Source organism: Lottia gigantea (assembly GCF_000327385.1).
Source record: "Lottia gigantea unplaced genomic scaffold LOTGIsca_1, whole genome shotgun sequence".
Classification (NCBI taxonomy): Eukaryota; Metazoa; Mollusca; class Gastropoda; family Lottiidae; genus Lottia; species Lottia gigantea.
The window spans coordinates 6212108-6234432 of record NW_008706746.1 but is presented as its reverse complement, the minus strand read 5'-3'; the positions used below and the strand labels follow the sequence as shown (position 1 = coordinate 6234432).

Genomic DNA, 22325 nt, shown 5'->3' with positions numbered 1-22325 from the left:
AATAGGGAAATCAGAGGATTGACAACAGAATCCAATAGACTGATAACATGAATAGATTTAAAATCTATCAAATTGCTTTTTATACATATCTTATTCAGTCTGACCTTCCATATTGACTATAATTTTTTATATCTATTCTTCCAGACGCCCAACTCTTATATTTTATTTTCATTGAAACTTTGAGTAATCCCAGTGTCAGGAATAAAAATAAAACATCAAGAGAGACATTGAATAAAATGTCATGTCTAATACTGTTTTCTTAAGTTTAGTTGGACTTGGTCCAAACTTCCAAACAGCTTTTATTCAATTCTCATTTAGATAAAATGGTTCATGTGACAATTCACATACATGCTATCTGATAACAAATCAAGTACCATTACCATTGAGAAGCCATTCTTTTGATATTTATTTCAAGAATGTGCCCAATAACTTAAAAATTTAAGAATAATTTAATGGTAGAAATTACATATGAGCGATTCTTTAATTTGGTGAAGGGCAAAAACTCATTTTTCTGGTAACTTGGAGACAAATCATTATATTTTCACAAGTTTCATAACAGAGAAAATTACAAGTCTAGTTTACAGCCAATTTAATACAGGAAATAAGAAAAAAATGTTAAACTTAATCAAATTATTCATTCTCAACAGTAATTGTATCTCATATCCACAAAACCCCAGCTAAAATTTGGTTCAATTCACACATTCATGAAATCCAATATTGGAATAATAAATAAACAGGATGATTTATAACCTGAAATTCTCCTCAGCCTCTGTTTTTGTGACAATAGATATTTAAATTTCTACTAACACAGGTAGCAAAATATATCATCTGTATTCATCTACTGACGTTATTTTTGGTTATCAATATCAAGAATTTGGCGTGTGCAAATGGCACGCTTCTTTCTCACCACACTACTCCCTGTACACGACACGCCTTTCGCTCTTAGGTCAGTCACATGATCAATCTAAATGGCTGACTACTACAGTGATAGTTCAAGCGATGACGAAGAGGAGGGAATGCCGGGGTTATTGTTGTTATTGATACGTCGTAGACGTTGCAGACCTTGTGCAGCTGTTGCAACACATGGTGTAGGCCTGGATACAAAGGAGACAACAGCAAGGAATATACCTCGTCAATGAGCTTAATGCAGAAGACCAAAACAATTTTGTAGGTCTTACAAATTGATTAATCTAGATCTTACCAGTTTGCTCTAAGGCTGTTGCTATTTTTTGGATAGCGCTGTGTCAAGGGGGTAATCAACAAATTTATCCTCAAGGATTGCTTGTGTCACTGGGCGCCGCCATCCTTAAATATCAATAACGCATGCGTGTTGTGTCCGTCGTCGTGTGTGCGTGCACCTTAAGTAACACACAACTGAGACACTTAAAAGGACAAAATCAATCTGCACAATATTAGCTCAACTATGAACTCTTTGATTTGAGCTGTAAGTTAGGTAATGACTCTAGAAGAAGTAAGTCCATGTCTTATTTATCAGAATATACGATATCAGCCACACAGGAATGTAGTAGAGTTGGGCAATGTGATGATATTATAAAAAAAACTGTATGAGAAAAAAAACGGGAGATATGATATGGCATTTTTCATATCATCTTTCGGTATACCATTGCATATCATCATGACAATATTTTTGACATATTAGACATAAAAAAGATAATACAATAAGATTTTGGTAATTTAATCCTTTTTTTTATATTTGTTCTTTCAAGGCTTTTAACTTTCTATGACCAATGTAGTTACATTTGAATCGCAGCTTATTTGTTCATGTAATCCTATACCTATTGGTTCACCTCACTAAGGCACTTATGTGACATTTTATGGAGGTGGGTCAGAATTAAAAAATCCATCCTCTTTAGCCCATGAATCCCCTTTGTAGGTACTATTATTTCCTCTATTATTTCTTTACATGTTACACCGATATCTCACAATGCGTCTTAGATCTTGGGCCTTATGTGCCAGTTTTCAAATAATTCAAAGCAGATACTTTATAACGTTATAAAGAGTTTATTTCCAGAAATTTTCTATATCACAATATTTGAACCTATCAAGTTATAAAATAGTCAGTCATGATATACAAAATATCTCATATCCATGTAGTCATATCAGATTTCACAACAAAACAAACTAGAGCCACTCGTGGCACAGAGTGGGACTTTGCAAATGTAGCAATTTGCTAAAGACCCTGAAAGAATCAACCATCAACGATAATTAGGTCAAGCGCAAGAACAAGTCTAAAGTTGAGAAATTTTTATTTTTTAGAAGATTCTAATACCGGAAGTAGACATCAGACCTCACAAATGAAAGTATCAGCAGATAGCCAAGGTCAATGACCTTTGATCTTGTAAAGGAGAAGGTCTAAAAAGGTCAAGATCAAAATATATCCGTCATCAAAATTTCTAATTGCACACGACTATAAAACTGGAAGTTGACATAAGACAGCAAATAGAAAAGTATAAATAGATAGCCAATGCCAATGACGTTTGATCTTACAAAGGTCAAGGTCAACAAAGGTCAAGGTCAAAAATTGAAAATTTTGAATTTCCAAAACCTGTTCCTTTTTTTGAACTTCGAAGCGGAAACAACCGAATTTTAAAGACAAAGTGGCTCAATATATGAGGTAATTGTATGCAAAGTTCCATTTTGAACAAATGTATACTTTGCGAGTTATGCCCCTGGCCAAAAATGTCAATAATGAGTAATTTAACCCGGATGTGCCACGCCCACTTCAATTTTTTTTGCATAGGTTAATTGATATTCAGAATGTTACGTTATGTTCGAAATGTAAAGCTCCTACATAATATAGGTCAAAAGATATAGGTCAACAAACGTCAACAAAATTCAAAATCGAAAAATGAAAAAATCCAAATGTTTAAACCTGTTCCTTTTTTGGAACTATAAGGCTGAAACAACTGAGCTGTTAACACAAACTGGCCAAAAGGATGAGGTAATTGTGTGCAAAGTCCCTTTTTGAACAAACGCATCCTATGCGAGTTATGCCCCTGCCTCTAAATGTAAACAATTAGTAATTCAACCCGGATGTGCCACGCCCACCTCAACTTTTTTGTCATAGGTTAATTTATATTCAAATTGTCTTGTTGTGTTCCTAGTTTCAATGTTCTACATAAAATAGGTCATAAGATATATACACACCAAGCTCAAAGAAACAGAAATATTGTAAAAAAAAACTCAAATTTGAAAAATTCACGAATTTCAATTTTGCTTTAAAAAACGATTGTTATATATCACTTGAAAGAGCATGAAAAGCACATTAAGAATCCGAAAAAATTAACCCTCTAGGTTAATTAGGTCACGTGCTAGAACAGTCCAAACTTGCGAATTCGGCTGTTTTCGGACAGCTATAAAATCAGAAGTACATGTCGGAGGTCAAATGTCAAAGTATTAACTGATAGCTAAGGTCAATGACCTTTGACCTTATGAATGTCAAGGTCATCAAAGTTCAAGACCACGAGATATTACCCTTCAAACTTTGAAAAAATTCAACCGGATGTTGCAAAAAAGCAAAATTGAGAATCGAAAAACGGCTTCCTAATGTCATGTTTTTTTTTTATCTTCTTTCATTTGACACCAAAATCATTTAAATCGGATGAGCCATTATGTCTGAATAAAAATCGAATCATTTCAGAAAAATCAAAATGGCGGCCAAAGTTTTATGTTTGTTACGGATTTTTTTTTCTTCGTTTTTTTTGTCATAACTTTGTCTACATATCAGCATAAAATTTTTTGTCCTATACAAATTACACCGGAAGATATTCAACCGGAAGTGAACATCGATTTCCTGTTTAAACCGGAAGTGAAATTGAAAATTTGACTGTAACGTTTTGTTTACTTTCTTAAACTGTCTTTGCTCAATTTTTTTCAGATTAATCAGACAAAAAGGAAAAAAAATGAAAAAAATGCAAAATTTGGCAAAAAAAAATGTCTGCGACAAATTTTCGATTTTTGAAATTTTGAAACTGCTATTCTTTCAGATTTTAACAGTAGATTCCAAAAATGCAAACCCAAAGAAAATCGACCGAAAAATACGACTTCTAGAGCCGATTTTCTATTCTTGCATATATTGAACTGTGGCACTTCCGGTTTTGCAAAAAAGATCCAAAATATATTTATGCACATCGTCGCCTATATCTAAGGTTCGTGAACATTGAAAGGTTGCTGCAACTATTGTAGTCTAAGCTCAGAAAGATGTGTAAAAATCGAAAAAAAAAAAAAAAAAAAAAAAAAAGAATTGACATTTCGATAACAAACTTTCAGCAAAGTCCCACAATAAAACACAATTAGTTCATTGAGCAGCTAACATCCTTTGACATAAATGCTTAAGTTCTAATGTACTCAATTTCAAACAAGATCAAAAAAATATCGTTAAAAAAACTATTCACTATATCAAAAATTATATACAATGCATGGCAAGCACATTGCCTAATTTAACAGATAGAATAACAAATTTCAAATTTACTTTGAAAATGTCAAAAATGAAAGTATATGAAGACTGACAATGCATTGTGGTGTGCAGTGAAGGATATTTTACTATGACAGATAATGGACAGGGTAGGGAGACATCAAATCTGATGACTTTGATGTTCAATTCACTGAGCCACCTTCAAAAGACCTAAAAGACATGCTTGTAATCAGATCATTTTTAAAAAAAAACAAATGTAAACAATAATTCAATTCCTACCTTTATTTGTCAATATTTCCATAATGGATTAACAAATTCCTTATTTTATCATGTTCACTTCCTAGCATTTACCTATTGTGACAGAATTCCTTTTAATTCCATTCCAATAATAAAACTTTATATGGAAATATAATATCCTTCCTACAGACATCTAGCAGACGGTACATATCCTTCTACTCTCTAACTCAATATCATACAGCAGTATATGTACACTATTGATTTTCCAAATCTAAATGGCAGAAAAATCACAACAAAGTGCCCAAACCAATCTTACTGGCACTGAGAAATATGGTTAGAAAACCACTCCCGGGATAAACCTTCAGGAACTACACTATCAGAAAATGATTCCATCTGTCATAAAGAAAATGACAAATCCATGCAGTGATATTTTTATGTCTTGTGACCTCCTGGGGTGAATTTGCATGATAATGCGTGAGTTGACTTTCACGCTGTCTGCCACAAGACAATCTAAGATTTGATATTCTCCAATAATCAAACTATATTAGAGAGGATCAGAGAGATTGCTTCATCAGCAATTCTTTAAACGTACCATGTCATCTTTTCTGAGGAATGATTTGATAGTAAACAGTCATAAGATAGTCCCAATTCACTGTCATCCAATATACACAAGAGAATTGGTTAAATGTCAAGAATCTTTGCTTTCTTCATGTTCAATCAATTCAAAGGCTGTAATATTCGGTCAAGACTAATAACAATAAACTGCGCTGTGTTCTGTGTTTAAACTCTACTTGTCTTCCAAGACTGGTTTGAGTATTATTATTTGCTAAATTTCATCAAAATAAAATTGAACTGCAAAAAATAGCTGTAATTTGATCATAAATCAATTTCATGAGGTACAATCCCCTTATTCCCTGAAGTTCATTAATGGTTCCTCAAATTTATCGAATAATGCTAGATTTTTGTCTTCTGTATAAATTATATACTACTGAAATATAGGGGTGCAGAGATTACAAAATAAATAAAATAGTGAAGTGAAATAAAAAAGTAAAATATGCAAAGACCAGAAGAGTTTGCCCAATTTTTTTTTCAATTCTACCTCATATCTGCCAATCTATCATTTATCCCAATTTGAAGTAGGTATTGGATGGTCTTGTCTATAGGGAACACATGTAATTAAAATACTACTATTTTGGAAGAAAACATAAAATTTAATTAGAATTACTTTTGAAGTCTAAATATTTTGGATGGTAAATAAATGGCAGACCACCACTTCAGGTATTCAAATAAATACTCAGCCTAAGTGTTCTGTACTGAATTTTGAGGTCATGTTTGGAAAATACTTGAACTAATTGCAGGTAATTAGCATTTAGAAACAACATGTTATATAATCAATCTTGATTAATATCTCACTAATTATACAGAATACTATATTCATAAATACTTTATTCATTATATGTATATGATTGTACACTCAATAACTTGTACCTAACACATATTAAAATATAGATTTTTTACAAGGCTGTAAGATTTTTACTATATTGGATATTAAAGGGATTGTAAAGAGGTTTTCTAAAAATTTCATGTGTATCAGGGACAATGATAACATCAATTTGCATCATTCTAATTTTCAGTCAGATGTCTGCGTTTCCGGCAATTCCACAAAAATTGTCTGATGAGGTCACTTATTACGAAGGGCCTAATGTGAAAATGCATATTTAGCGATTAATGAATTCATCAAACACTTAATTTTTGTGGAATTGTCAGAACCACATATGTCCGACTGAAAATTGGAAAGGTGCAATTTGATTCTATCAGTGTCCATTCGACACAAATAAAAATTTAGAAAAACCCCCTTACAATCCCTTAAAGCATGTAAATCAATTTTCTTTGCAGAAGTTAGTCATGAATATTTAATACGAAGGAAAATCACTTCTTCAATGAAGGAAAATCACTTCTTCAATGCTGAAAAACTTTCTGAAATACACATGAAGCAAATAAAACTTTATAAGTGTTTTGCAACATAGTCTAAATCTGACCACAAAAAAAATATATATTCTCTGACTTAAAAGTAAATTGTTCTAAATGAATTTTTTTACAGTTTGCAAATGACCTAAATTCACTTGAGTAATATGTAGTAGTATAAAATTGATGGGTTAAAAGAAATAATAGTCAGTTTTCAGTGATAAATACTCAATCTAGTGCTCTATATAATGCCAGTACAGGAAGCTATAACTATTAGTCTTGTAGAGTTCCAGAATGACAGGAATGTATCAATACTGTATAATCAAGTGTATATAGTGTGTGATTTATGACTTGTAGAACATAACTAAAGTTAAACATTATGTTGATTACAAGTAAATATCAGTATAGATAATTAAGCAGACACAGTCTGAAGATAAAAGTCAAGGTTTTTAGACTATATAAAATATGAGAGGGAGCTTAATGGGAATAACCTTTCATGTTAATAAATTCATTACCAACATTACTAGCACTAAAAGTTACAGTTTGAAGGCAATCTATGTTATATAACAAATCAATTTATTTCACTCTTTAACAATAATACAATAATCAAGGGCCAGATTCATGAACCAAAATATTCATTTGCACTGACCAAGTTTTGTTATTATTTCCTTGTTGAAATGTAGCATCTTTATCCTTACCAAGGGGGTTATTGAGACACAAACTGATTCAATAACTAAAATATTGATTGGCATGATTTTTTTTATTGAACTTCTATGACCAACAAGACCAATCAAGAAGTCTGGTGCTACTGATGTTTGATGTTTTCTCCATCACAGTAATAAGAATTCTATTGCATCCTTGAATTCAACTGACCAAAAACACGAAACGAAGATGAACCAGATTTATTCATTCAGCTTCAAGAAATAAAAATTTCGCAAATACATTTATTTAGAGCATGACTTTAAGAATAAACAGATTTTAGGGCATAATTTGGGTGCAATGTAATCATTCATAAGAATAGAAGAAGAAAAGATATTCCAAAACAGAGCTTGAATAAAATCAGACTCACTGAAGGCCACACAATGACGTGATAAACAATTCATTTTAGGTACTGTTTTAATATTTTGATAAGAATATACAATATACATATTATTTTGAATTGATCTGAAGATGAGGCAAACAAATAGTAACATACCAATTAGTAAGAGTAATTATTTACAAACACCAATGTTAATAACAGCCAGTGAATGAGAAAAATAGAGGCAGCATATAATATAACAATGAATCAGATTTATTTCATTATCTATTTCCTCAACCTAGACTAAAGAGTTAAAATGTAGACAGAGAATATTCTTAAGTCTTTGGTTCCCCTGGCCATTCTAGATTTTAACAAAAGACCAGGTATAAAGCAAACACTACCAAGTAAGAAAGAGAGGGAAGAATAAGATTGATTTAAGAAAGTTCAGTAAAGTGTGGGAGACAATTTCAATCCTTGACATTTGAGAATAAATGAGGCACTTAGACGATATTCTCAATGTAAGGAAATCCATTATCAATAACACATCAATATCCTTAATTAGCTTTCAAGCCAAAAGAAATCAAGTTTTTGGAATTGGCAGACCAAGGATTTCAAATTTTGGATGGGGTTTATTAAGTTTAAAGATAAAGTATTTGAAGACTTATAAAGAATAGGTCAGAATGTATGAAATAAACACAATGGTATGGAAAGTTAAATCTAAAAGATACTTTATCAATCATCACCACAATCCCAACTACTTTCCATTAACCTAACTTTAGTCAAATCTTCAAAACCTTTGTTGTAAGCAGACAATTTCTCAATAGATTAATTCCTAAGTGGAATGTCTCCAGCACTGTTCTTATTCATGGGGGTTTGTATTTGTGGGTTTGTAGATCAGCCTATGTCCCACCTATACAATGTCAAGCTATTACGACCTTTGGCTTCTACCTTGATTGCAATAGACACCTTTCTTGTATCATGGAAGTTTGGAAATGCAGCGATTTGATAAGATTGTACACAGTCAAACAGAGGCCTCGACAAAAAGTTTGTAAACATTAAGCCATAATGTTAACAGTCTTTCTGTCAATGGGCTCTGATTGGTTGTAATTGCTGGGGTACAATCAAATCAAATCACTGAATTTACATGATACAAGAAAAGCGACTATTGGCGTCAAGGTATAAGCCGAAGGATGTAATATGTTGACATTATGAAGATTCCCATGAAACATAGAAAATTGTGATATGGTAAATAATATCAATGAATTTAAAATTGATAAAAAAATAAAAATTTTCAATAATAATTATTAGGTATAAAGATCCAGATAATCTAGCCATCAAATATACAAACAAAAATAAACAAATCTACAGTTCCTAATTAACACAAAGATGACATCATGTTGTTGACATTTTAATTTAGAACTAGACCAAAATTTCGTTTCGTTTTATTATTTAGCTTTTACTTTTTATATAACCCTCTTGAACGTTTGTCAAATTAACCTTTTGACCTAACTAGCGTTGGAGAGGGTGAAAATTTGATTGGTTAAAGCAGGTGTAATTGATTTAGGTAAATTTGATGAATTTCAAGAGGACTGTCGTTAGATCCTAACTGTAGGTGCTATATCAAAAATAAAAGCTAAAAAAATAAATGTAAATAATAATGGATAATAAATTAAACTTACTTTCAGAATAACCAAACTCATCTTCTTCACCACTATAAGTTTCTGCTTCTACAGGTTGTTTAGATGTTGATGGTTGTTGTTCTTTAGATGTTGATGGTTCTTGTGGTGTTGTTGATGATATGGGTACTGATGTTGAAGAGACTATTGTTGTAGCTTCTATCTGTAATAGTAATATTGTAGTCAGTATCATATAATCGAAAGCTAATATTAAGGATTGACATTTATAAGGTTCACAAATTTTTTCGGTCTTAACAAATTCTGTAATCTGATTGTTCAATAACATTAAATTTAAATTAAATTGACCAATCAACTGAAAGGAGGTTTAGGATAAGAGTGATATCTTACCACTGAAGGTTTCTGGGTAGATTGAGCTTGAGTTGTACTACTGGTAGCACTGACACTTTGATGACTTTCTTCAAAGGAATGAACAGATTTGATTTCTGCTGCTTCTAAATCACCAGGCTGTATAAAATAGAAAAAAATGTTCAAAACTGGTTGTTTTTATCAATTGTATAGTGCATAGTAGAGCTATGAACACAATATAATCTTGATTTATATGGCTAAAATTGAATCAAAATAGACTTAATGTGCTATTGTTTATGTTTTGAATCATGTGTATAACTATCTTTTGTCAAAATGGACAAATAGAGTATAGACAGATATTTTGAATTTCCTTTGGCCATACACTCTTATAGTTTAAGAAATCTACATAACATTTAGTGCATAAGGTCAACTAGTAATCTTTTAAGAATATTCTAAAAGCAATAATAATGATTTTTTTAAGATTTCAGGATAAAATAATCTTAAAATAGTCATTTTTTACATCAGCCATGTTCAATTACAGTGACATTGGCTGTTACAAGTAGTAAATTTCTCAAACTCTGGAATAGTTTATTGATTAGAACAAGACCAAACTATTTCCATCTTAAAGTGAAGTTTTAAAGCAAAGATAGTATTGCATTGTAACTGCTTTTTCAATGTCATATGTAACTCACTGAAAGATGGGGACACACTTAAGCCATCAGTTTTCGTGCTCTGATAAATTTATGTGAAACTTTGGTCAATCATTGCAAATCAAATCTAACTCATGCATAAAGAAATATAACTCTACTCAGAAGTATTTGTTTCCAGCACACACAAGCATTTGATCATTTGAGACTGACATTATCAAACTATGTTGATTTTTAAATTAAGAAATATGACATAAATTTTCTTCTATTCGGATACAATCACCTTTAGGAAAATTATATGAATAAATTCTAATTAAGCTGATGGCTCATGTGTACATTGGACTGAATGAACACAATGTAAAAGGAAAGTAAATTCCTTTGCCAATAAGTAAGCTCAGAACACTTAACATTGATGTTATAAGTACTGGAATTATTTCAATTGATTTCACATTATTAAACTCTGCACGTAGTCTGGTTTTAGTTCAGTAAAAAACATCTTTTACAGTCATAAAATTTAAAGTTCATTACTCTCAATATCAGAGTAGAAAGAATTCAAAGGTCACCAATTTTGTATGAATTCATACAAAATGTTCACTCAAATTTCTTAGATTTGGCATTTTAATTCTTGTATATTTTCTTTGTTGCCATTTTGGATATGGTTTTGTGTCTTAGTACATTCCTAAGTTATAAGTAAACAACTTTTAAACTTGTAATTCAACATTTCCATATTGATTTTATCGCATTTATAAAAGGTCAAGAAAACTTACACAAGCAGAATCAGAAAGACTTTGAACTACAAAGGTTACTGGTGAGGTGGCATGGCGTATTACTTCTACTGCTTCATCGTGTGTTGAATTGCGTACATCTTCTCCATTCACCTTCAATAACCAACCATAATACATGTCAATCTAGGACTTTTTAATAATAGTACATGTAGGTTAATAACCTCATCTTACATCTCATCATGACATCTTACAAAAACTAAACAGTACAATGATTTTGCTTAAAACTCTTTTTTAATTCAACACAACTTCTTATCTCACATTGAACATGTTCAAATTGTAACCATTTGGTATAGAAAGGTAAATGCTTTATGAATTAGACTAAAGATAATAATTTACCTCTAGAATTCTATCGCCTGTTTTTAAAGTACCATTCCTGCCAGCAGGACTATCTTCCAGTACATGTTTTATAAAGATACCAGATATTGTATGATCTTCTAATAAATTAAACATATCCACTCGACCACCTACAAACCATATCACAAATAAAAGTATTAGAATAGATGCTAAGTCATTGAATATTTTTGAATTGTTGTGTTTGTGAACGAGTCGATGGTGTAGAACATCAATCATTGACAATTTTAATAGGAAGAATACAACTAGCTAGAATACAAATACAATATACAATAATACAAGATTCATGATGGTCTTGAATCACAGCATTAATAATATTATACTGAGAACTCACCAACAATACTGATTCCAAGACTTTTACCAGGTTCCCTTATTAATTCTACAGATCTTGGTGAACCCCACGCTTGTACTGCGGGTGATCCATCTGCTTTTAATGATTTTTGTCGGGGTGATATCTGTTGGTTTAAATCATCTAATATAACATCAGTTGTTGAAATTTGTGTTGGTGATGATGTTGAAGTAGACACAACCTTTAATGGGGAGGAGGGAGGGGAAGACACAAGCATAGCTGATGATGGTGATAATGATGGACTGAAATTAAGAAAAAAACATCTCATTAACTTAAGATCTAATAATAATGTTCAAAGACTGTTTCTGGAGAGACATGTCCACAAACAGACTTAAAACTGTTGTTGTTTCTAAAACAATATATTTACTCTTAGAAATCCCTGGCAGTCTAGGATTATTCAAATTATCATGAACTTGTCAAATATTAGTGTCTTTACTATGAATATGGATTTAGAGTTAGACATTTTGTACAAGCTTAACTATTTTATCAATGATACAGTAAAATGTTTGCTTTGCAATAATAAAAAAAATCGGATCAAGGAAAGCTCAGAAAAAAAATCATTTCAGCAAATAATATCAGTGTCTGTGACTTTGATTAAAATCTGGCACCGACCACATTCATGTAAGTGTGATACAATAGAATTTGAGGACTAGGTCAAGTACACTATTAAAATCTTCCACAATAAACCTCTATTATATTAATCCTAGTCCATCATACTGGATAGAATATTATTTTTTTATAATCAATATAATCAACCATGTCTGAAGTTTTCTCATCAATAAAATCAATGTATGATAAGATTAAAGTTTGACAAATATCTTTAAATTGTAGCGTGTAATTTAGCTAGGAGATCAATATTCTACCAGAACTCTTTCAAATAATACCACAACATCTCTTCATTTCCTTCTATATTCAAATTTACTTCCAAATTTCTTACACGAATTCTTTCGAAATTGCAACTCAGCACAAATTGAAACTTGAAAGTAATTAGACTAGATATTTTTTCACTTTGTCAGCATATCCACACTTAAAGGAATAATCCTGTTTTAAATATAGCAATAATTAAAAAGTAGCCTGTAATTTCTCAGTAGAAAACACCAGCACAATATTAAATATGCAAATTAATGATGAAATACACGCTGACTTTAGAACTAAAGCCTGCTAGAAAACATATCAAGAGAGATGAAGAGGAAGAAACACTATCAATGTTATTGAAAGTATGTTAATTGTCAAAATATTGCAAGCATTCTGAAATCATAAGACCACTATGCAGACAATAAAAAAAAGTTTGATTCTAAAATAACAAATAGGGTCAACAATATAATGCTCAATGACAGAATTTGTGACAAAGAGAGGAACAGTCATTTAATCATGTAACTGATAAAAAAAAGATTCATTCAAATTTGGAAAAATTACGAAAATGTTCCAAATTTGTTGAATTTCAACATATACCTCCAATTAAGATTATACCTGCAGACCATATGTTATGAAAATCAGTTGAAAATCACAACATTTTTAACATTCCATCATCAAAGTCAGTTAAAAACTGTATATTCAAGAGAGTTTACTATCAAATATGAACCGATGACTGACTGACAAGCATAATTGCTGCAAACATATAAAAATGAGTTACTACTTAAAAACTTACTTTGGAGAAGGCATACTGGAATGATGAGAAGGACTAGATGTTGCACCCTGGTTACTCATGGTTTCACGATGATTCGCTGCATCTGGTCCTGATATGTAAGTTACACTGAAATAATCAAATAATAAACCACTCATTATTTCATACCAATAAGAACATAATATAAACCTTTTTCACTCTCATCTAAGAATGTTTGTAAATTATTTTACCACACTGACTCAAGAGAATTTTTCAAATGCCATTAATTGCTGTAGACAGTTGTCTAGAAAAACATATATATATATATCAGTTGTCTATAGCAATCAGAAGTTCCATAGATTTCTTAAACCCAATAAATAATCACTCAATCTTAATATTTTCTCCAGTCCTCACCAAATTTCACTCAATCTTTTTTACCAATATGAATGACTGCTCTGATGATGTGTGAATATACTGTAATTTTACAATTTGAGCAATTTGCCAAAAATACAAAATACTTCTTTATCTAGCTACAGGATTTCTTGTTTAAATAAAAATACTGTAGGAATCTGACTTCCTTATATTTCATGAGATATGCAATTAAGATAGTAGAACTGTTAAATGTACAATAATGGAATTGGATTAAAATTTCTGATAAAATGTCATTATTCTCTGTAAATAATCAATAATGTGACAAAATTCTGGCATTTCCTCCAGTATACACACTAGTTTTTAATATATTGAAAGGTTAAAGTGATCTTCAATGAAATGACGAGATGTTAGAATTGGTGGTATCAAGATAAAGTTAGTTAGCTATATAGAATTTGAGGTAACGTGTATAATTTTACTTTCAAGTTCTAGATTTTAAAGATAGTATCAATTAACAAATTATACTGACTAAATATACAACAGTAAACCTCTGATAAAACCATCTTGAATACATATATAACTTTTCTTTATCATTAGCACAATCAGTAGATTTCAGAAGAAAATGTCTCTCAATAGTCATTGCAATAATAATACAATTATCTCAATATCTTATTATCATTTTAAAATACCCGCTAAAAAATTACATAATAAGTGAATATTATTAGTTGAACTGAAAATGGTCTAAGGTTGTACTCTTATTATACACACTTCAAATGTGATATCAAGAATGCATGCACTAAATGAACAAATTTTCCGCACAAAGATATAAAATTCAATTAAGATGAAACATACCTTTACATAGATTGCCCTGATATAATGGTCAAAAAAAAAAGATCTGGTATAGACTGATTTTGAAGTGAGAATTCAGGATAAAATCAAGAATTAAGGATACCAAAAATTCAGACAAGCGTCAAATTAATACAAATACCGGGATCTAGTAGATTATGTCAGGAGAGTTAATATTGAGATGTAATCAATATATCTAATTAATTAATCCTATATAAGCTAAAATATCCCACTTTCTTCCTATATTAATATCATAGTTTATTTCCTTTCTGTTCATCAATCAAATACTACCAGTTAATATGAAACAATAACAAACTATATCCCTCCATAGTAAATCCTTAAAAATACTGAGCACACTATAAAAGGATATGACATGTACTCCATCTTTTTATTCCCAACATAATTTAGTCACTTTTGATTACATGATCTGTATATCAACTATAGACTTGCCAAACTTCATGCCACCATTTTCTGGCTGGTGTGAAAATCAATACCTTCACTCTCTAGTAAAGCTGTAAGTGTAGAAAGTTGGTGGTGTAAAATCTTCTGCTTGTAATAAGACTGCCTCGTGGGGGAACTCAGTAGATTGGTCAAGCCAAGTAATTTGAAAGCAATTCTAGCATGTCTTATTGGGGCTAAATGAATTATGTCTGCTTCTACTGACACGTATCTTAATGACCATTGTTTATATTATAAAATCTACAGATTCCTGGAAGTTGATTATATTCTGAACATCTTCTACTACTGACATTTCTTTCTACAGAATCCTGATATTCATTCTGATATGATTCAGTTTAAAGAATTCTAGCTAAAGACTGTCATATAAATATTTAAGGGTTTGAATCTGTCGATATTCATTATAAATTATCCAGAGTAATATGAAAGTATAAATTGACTGCTGCCAAATACTATGAACATTTCAGCATGCAGTCATCAAAACAACTTACATTTTTAAGTTTTACGAAAATCAGTCAAAATCAAACAGAGGTACAACACTTTCTCAAATTCTGACCAACATAAAAAGATACTGAACAAATCATAACTATAGACTGACATTGTGCATCAACCAGATTCTAATCTGTTGTTTTAAACATTATTCTATCAATCTCAAATCTCTATGCTTTAAAGATATCTAGGGCAATTAACACATTAACTTGATTTTGAATTTGAAGACAACTGATTGGCCGCCATAAGCAGGCATAATCAAAACTGATTTCTCAATAATGTCTACAGACAGTCTAATAAGAGTAAGTGCTTTTTTGTGAATAGTTGCAACATGGGCTCAGGTTGAAATATATTCTCTTTAATATTTCAATATAAAAATAATGATTTTCTTGTTGTTATTATATTTCTCAAATGATCAGAATGATCTTGTGAAATAATATTTCCAAGTTATAATGATTTTCTGTGCAAAATACTAAACTCATGTGTAAAACAAAACGTAATGACACTAGTTTCACAAGAAAATCCTGTATTAACAGTTGTAGTGCTTGATAAAGTGATTATTAGGAGGTTTCAGTGTTATCAAATTGAACATAAGGTTAGTATGTTAGTAATAGAAACTTGAGAGAAGAAATAGGTTACTCTGTCACGTCTAGAGTGTCAGATCATAATCAAATATCAATCCCTGTCTAAATTCATAATTTCATTCAATTTGACTTCATAACACAATTACTTTTTAAACTAGGTACTTTAGAGAACTCAATTAACCCTTTCATCACTAGTAGCAGCTGTACTGTAACATACATTATACCTGAGCGGGCCAGTGAAGCAGTCATTACATCACTCAATAATATTAGAATCATACATTTTGAGTTAAAATGACATTTCATTCTATTAACACTCAGTGTTCAAAGGGTTGAAATAAAAAAGGCATTTAAATGACTTTTTTTTCAAGGAAGTGTATGATTCATGAAGATATCATCATTATAAAAGTACAGAAGTCGAAGTGGAAAAAACAATATCTATGAGATTTACTTGAAGCTATAAGCTAATATACTTCAGTCAGTTATTATCACTATATGTTTAGTACATTCGTTTTGCAAATTTTATGTATCTGATATCCACAGTGTTAATATGAAATCTTGCACCAATATATAATCATGAAAGCTTAGAAAGATATGCTTTGAACCATTACATTAGATACAAAAGTTGAGCTGTATTTTCAGTACAGTATGTCTATATGAACTGATAGTAGCTATTAGATCTTTAGAGTTCTTTTTAGTCCTATTCCACAAAATACCTAAATGTACTTAATTCAAATAAGATTTGAACGACATTTAGAAGTGGGGAGTAGATATAACAAAAAACACAAGGAGTATATTATGGTATAACTCACTTCTTGTTATTAAAGAAGTGAGTTATACCATAATATACTCCTTGTGTTTTTTGTTGTACTTAATTCAAAGTAAATATTGGCATATCTAGAGGTAAATTAAAGAAACTCTACCTGATGTCAGTGCTGAGTAATGATGCCCTCCGTAATATAGCTCGAGCTTGAGCATTAGTTATTTTTCTCATACTTTCGTTGTTTATTGAAACAATATAATCACCAGGTATAAGACGGCCATCTTTTGCCACAGCGCTACCTTTGGTTACATTCCTTATAATAGTTCCATTAGCACCTTTATCTACAGATTCTACAGTAATTCCTGTAAAAAACATACAGAAAATTTCTATAAATTGATTTTCTATGGAAAGGTGATAAAATTGTCTGACTTTGAACACAAAGTTATATTCTTTTACAAACTACTGATTATCTTGTATCAGGTTTATCATTACCAAAGAATCCATTGAAAAATCCAATGGAAATCCACAAAAATTTTCAATATCTATTAATGAGACAGATTTACCATATTTAGGGGTTGATTTTGGACCTTGAAATTCAAGATTATGAACATCTCTAGTACTTTCGATGACTATTTACATATTCAAGGCTGTAAATAGTCATCAGAAGTACTAAAGATGTACATAATCCTTGAATATGTAAATATTCATCAGAAGTACAAGAGATGTACACAATCGCAAAAATCCTTTGAAAATACCTCAAACTAAAAGCTTCACTTGCTATTTCTATGTCTTTTTTATATATATTTGTCAGTCTCAAGAAAACACCAGTCGTCTTTTTAACTTCTGAACACAGATGAATCTGGACAAATATGGATTTGAATGCTCAAATTTCGACAGTAAGCTGTTAACACTATTACTAATTAGATAAGCTAACAAATTCCTAAGGTACGATTGGTCAAATGAATGGCGGGCCTGTCCCTTTAACCTAATACTGATGTTGGCCTTGAATATTGATCACTATGGATGGATAAAAAGGCTAAAAAAAATTAACGGGCAAGGTTGATCAACACAAACCCAGAAAATAAAAAGGAGCGACTTATATTTATAATAATTTGAAGAACTAAAAATATCTCACCTAATTGGTCATTTCCTTTCTTCACCTTGATTGTTTTTTCATATGTTTGTGGTATAATATCAATACCACTTAACCATGATCCTCTCATTAAACTTGGTGAGGCTAATGGTGACATACCAGGTGACATTGATAATCCTGGTGACATTGTACGCGGTGAGGATGGTGGTGATGGCATCACTCTAAGGTCACTTGAGGTGAAATGGTCTGATGATGACGTGCTGTCAACACTTCCTGATTTTCTATGAGCTAAAACAGTCTTTGGACTCATCTGCAATATACAATTGAAAACATCAGATCTATTTTATATTTTATTTCATGATACGATAAATAAAATCAAATAACCATTCATGTAATATGAAAAATATTTTCAATAAAATCACATTGGTACGCTTCTGGTGTCTGAAAAGCATCCACAATAAACCGCAACAGTGGACACTATAATCTAAATATACCAGTTTAACCTCACCTTAATATCTGTAGCATCTATAGAGGGTGATGGTGTGGTGTTATCTGGTGATTTAGATTCTGATGATTGTACAGTTGGTGATAGTTGTGGTTGAATAGCTGCTGGTGGTTGTGAAGTTTCAACTTTTGGTGATACTGTAGGTTGTACAGGAGGAGATGATGAAGGTAGGGAAGGTGGTGGTGGTTCATCCTGTAATCAAATTATATATAATTTAAACATCAAATTATAAAAACAAACCAACAAATCATGTTTTTGACAAACAAACACATACCTTTCTTTCTACTGCTATCATTTTTCAATTATTTTTCCAAAGCCTGCCACAGACGCAAGGGGAACAAGCTGAGCTTCCTGCTTTGAGAGGCTGAGGAACATTCTCACTACTCATTCTATCGCAGACAAGAGCTCTCATCTGAGCTATTGTCTCACCAGATAATATTCGGCCAATCAAAGAACGTTATTGCGCGTTCACTATCATGTGACTGATCAATATGGCCTCATTTCCCGTTTTGGAATTCCACTGAATTAAGAATTTCATACTGGTATAGTGCTGGCACGATATATCTGTCAATCATTGTATCGCAATACGACATGCCACAATAAGCGTATTGTATCGCGAGGTTGTGTATTCCGATACTTGACAATACCTCTCATTCCATAAAAAGTGGGGATTTTTCTAGCTCTCAAACAGGATAGATAATTTCTTCACAGCCTATTGAGGTAGAAATCTCACTAAAAATTAAGCGCAGACAAGGGAAATAGCTCAGCTAGTTCCCCATGTCTGTGGCAGGGGAACTTCAACCTTGCATTATTAATTTTTGTCAATTGAATGCTTAACTGACAGAAGTATTCAAAAATCATATTCATAATAATACAGTTTCTAAAAGTTATTATGTAGACAAGTTGTTTCTGGTAAAATAAAGCTTAAGGTATTGTAATGTCTAATTCTATATTTTCAATTTCAATTTCACAAAGGTCCATAGAAACAATCACTAATGTCATGCAACAATGGGTTTGGTGAGCAGAATTACACATTTTCTGTTCAATTTTCAAAATCTACTAGCGAAAAACCATACATGCAATAGAATATACTACTACTTTAATAGAAATAGAAATATAGAATTAGACAAACATGAATACATCGGTACATATATCTAAGATGTTCATATTTTGGTTGACCTTCCTCTTGTAATATCAATTTGTAATTGACCTAAATAGTACATTACCTTGTGCATTCAAAAAATGCAAGCCTTTAGCAATGGTTATAAAACCAAAGTTCACTTTGTCATGCATAGAAATTAGTGAAAACTATGGTATGTAGAAACGGATCTGGTTATTAACTACTCTGAGTAGTAGTTGACTATAATGTAATGTGTATTTTAAATTAAAACTAGTGAATGCTCTAGTTCACATTATAATATTGTCTTGGTATTTTGTATTGTATTGTATATCCAGGATTGTTGATTATTTTACCTTGTATCCTCTTACTATAGTGTATATGTATCTCAACAATTCAATGACCCAACTGTTTTTACCTGTCTTGGAAGACCTTGAAGCACTACAGCTATTTTTTAGTATAATCTATATGATATAACCTTATTGTGGAAATTTCTTTTTTTTTATTTCAGAAAGAAATAGTCGTTCAGAAATGTTTAACATATCTAATTCAAAGATTTAACTCAAGAGTTTTAATACCAATTTCAAAATGGAGCTTTGTATATTTACATTGAACTTTGATCATAATGCTAATGCTGTAAGGAAAATCTGGCAATCATAACCCAAAAACATAGTATAACATAAGGCATAAATCATCCAAAGATATGTCATTGAATCTGTTCTATGTTCTGTTATAAACACTACTTCAATGTTTATAATGTAGTTTTACAGGTGGAATAAAACCATTATAGATAACAACCCTGTACAAGTGGCAAATTACCAGGTTTCACCCAACTTGTCAAATATCACAATTCAAATATACATATAATAGGGTGGCTCAGATTGAAAATCAATAGATATGTTAAGAATTGGAAGAGAACATCATGAGTCGACTGAACTTTGATAATGCTCTGTTCTGATTAGAAAATGCTCTGTTCATCAAGTCATAGATAAGTAGTTGACTTGAGCTCATCTCATGATGTTTCCATTACTCATCAGGAAAGCTAGTCAAAGTTATGGGGATTAAGTTTATAAAACTAGATTTGAAGTGTATGAGTATGAACACTTCAGTAACTAGGGAATGGTAAAGGAAGCTTGCATGAGTGTTCTTATTTAACAACTCTGCTTTAGGCATGTCCATTTAAATCAGTTGAATCATGAAACCCTTTTTTTTGCAGTCTGAATGTGTATTTTGATGGATAATGTTAGGTTTAAATTTCAAAAGGTAAAAACTGATAACTCTAGTTTAAAAGGGATGACCTGAAGCTTCTGATTATAAATTTTGAATAAATTAACATGTCATGATGTGTCAAATCAATGATACCTAACTAGAGCCACTCGTGGCACAGAGTGGGACTTTGCAAATGTAGCAATATGCTAAAGACGCCGAAAAAATCAACCATCGACGATAATTAGGTCAAGGGCAAGAACAAGTTAAAGTTGATAATTTTTTATTTTTTAGAAGATTCTAATACCGGAAGTAGACATCAGACCTCACAAATGAAAGTATCAGCAGATAGCCAAGGTTAATGACCTTTGATCTTGTAAAGGAGAAGGCCTAAAATGGTCAAGATCAAGAGATATACGTCATCAAAATTTCTAATTGCACACGACTATAAAACCAGAAGTTGACTTAGGACAGCAAATATAAAAGTATAAATAGATAGCCAATGCCAATGACATTTGATCCTACAAAGGTCAAGGTCAACAAAGGTCAAGGTCAAAAATTGAAAATTTGAAATTCCAAAACCTGTTCCTTTTTTTGAACTATGAAGCGGAAACAACCAAAATTCTAAGACAAAGTGGCTCAAAATATGAGGTAATTGTGTAAAAAGTTCCATTTTGAACAAATGTATACGTTGTGAGTTATACCCCTGGCCAAAAATGTCAATAATGAGTAATTCAACCCGGAAGTGCCACGCCCAACTCAATTTTTTTTGAATAAGTTAATCAATATTCAAAATGTTACGTTATGTTCCAAATGTCAAGTTCCTACATAATAGAGGTCAAAAGATATAGGTCAACAAAAGTCAAAAAAGGTCAAAATCGAAAAATGAAAATATCCAAATGTTAAAACCCGTTCCTTTTTTGGAACTATAAAGCTGAAACAACTGAGCTGTTAATACATACTGGCCAAAAGGCCACGCATCCTATGCGAGTTATGCCCCAGCCCCAAAATGTAAACAATTAGTGATTCAACCCGGATGTGCCCACCCCAATTTGTTTGTCATAGGTGAATTCATATTCAAAGTGGCTAGTTGTATTCCAAATATCAAGGTTCCACATCAAATATGTCATAAGATATATATACACCAAGCTCAAAGAGACACAAACATTGTAAAAAAACACTCAAATTTAAAAAAAGTACGAATTTCAATTTTGCTTTAAAAAACTTATGTTATATATCGTTAGAAAGAGTATGAAGAGCACATTAAGAATCTGAAAAAATTAACCCTCTAGGTTAATTAGGGCACGTGCTAGAGCAGTCCAAAGTTGCGAATTTGGCTGTTTTCAGACAGCCATACAACCGGAAGTAGATGTCAGAAGTCGAATATGAAAGTATCAGTTGATAGCCAAGGTCAATGACCTTTGACCCAATAAAGGTCAAGGTCATCAACGGTCAAGGTCATGAGATATGAGCCTTCAAACTTCAAAAAAATTCAATCGGAAATTGCAAAAAAGCAAAAGCGAAATTC

At 31.5% G+C, this 22325-nt stretch overlaps 1 protein-coding gene across 1 annotated transcript; it reads right to left on the bottom strand.

The window, feature by feature from the left end:
• Window positions 1-9250: 9250 nt before the first annotated feature.
• Window positions 9251-18769, bottom strand: LOTGIDRAFT_152345 (hypothetical protein; the record flags this gene model as incomplete). Its single annotated transcript, XM_009045784.1, has 11 exons — window positions 9251-9288; window positions 9335-9494; window positions 9680-9796; window positions 11052-11162; window positions 11406-11533; window positions 11755-12011; window positions 13418-13522; window positions 17037-17238; window positions 18012-18279; window positions 18478-18666; window positions 18749-18769. 11 exons carry the CDS (start codon window positions 18767-18769, stop codon window positions 9251-9253), a joined length of 1596 nt encoding a protein of 531 aa, XP_009044032.1.
• Window positions 18770-22325: the final 3556 nt, after the last annotated feature.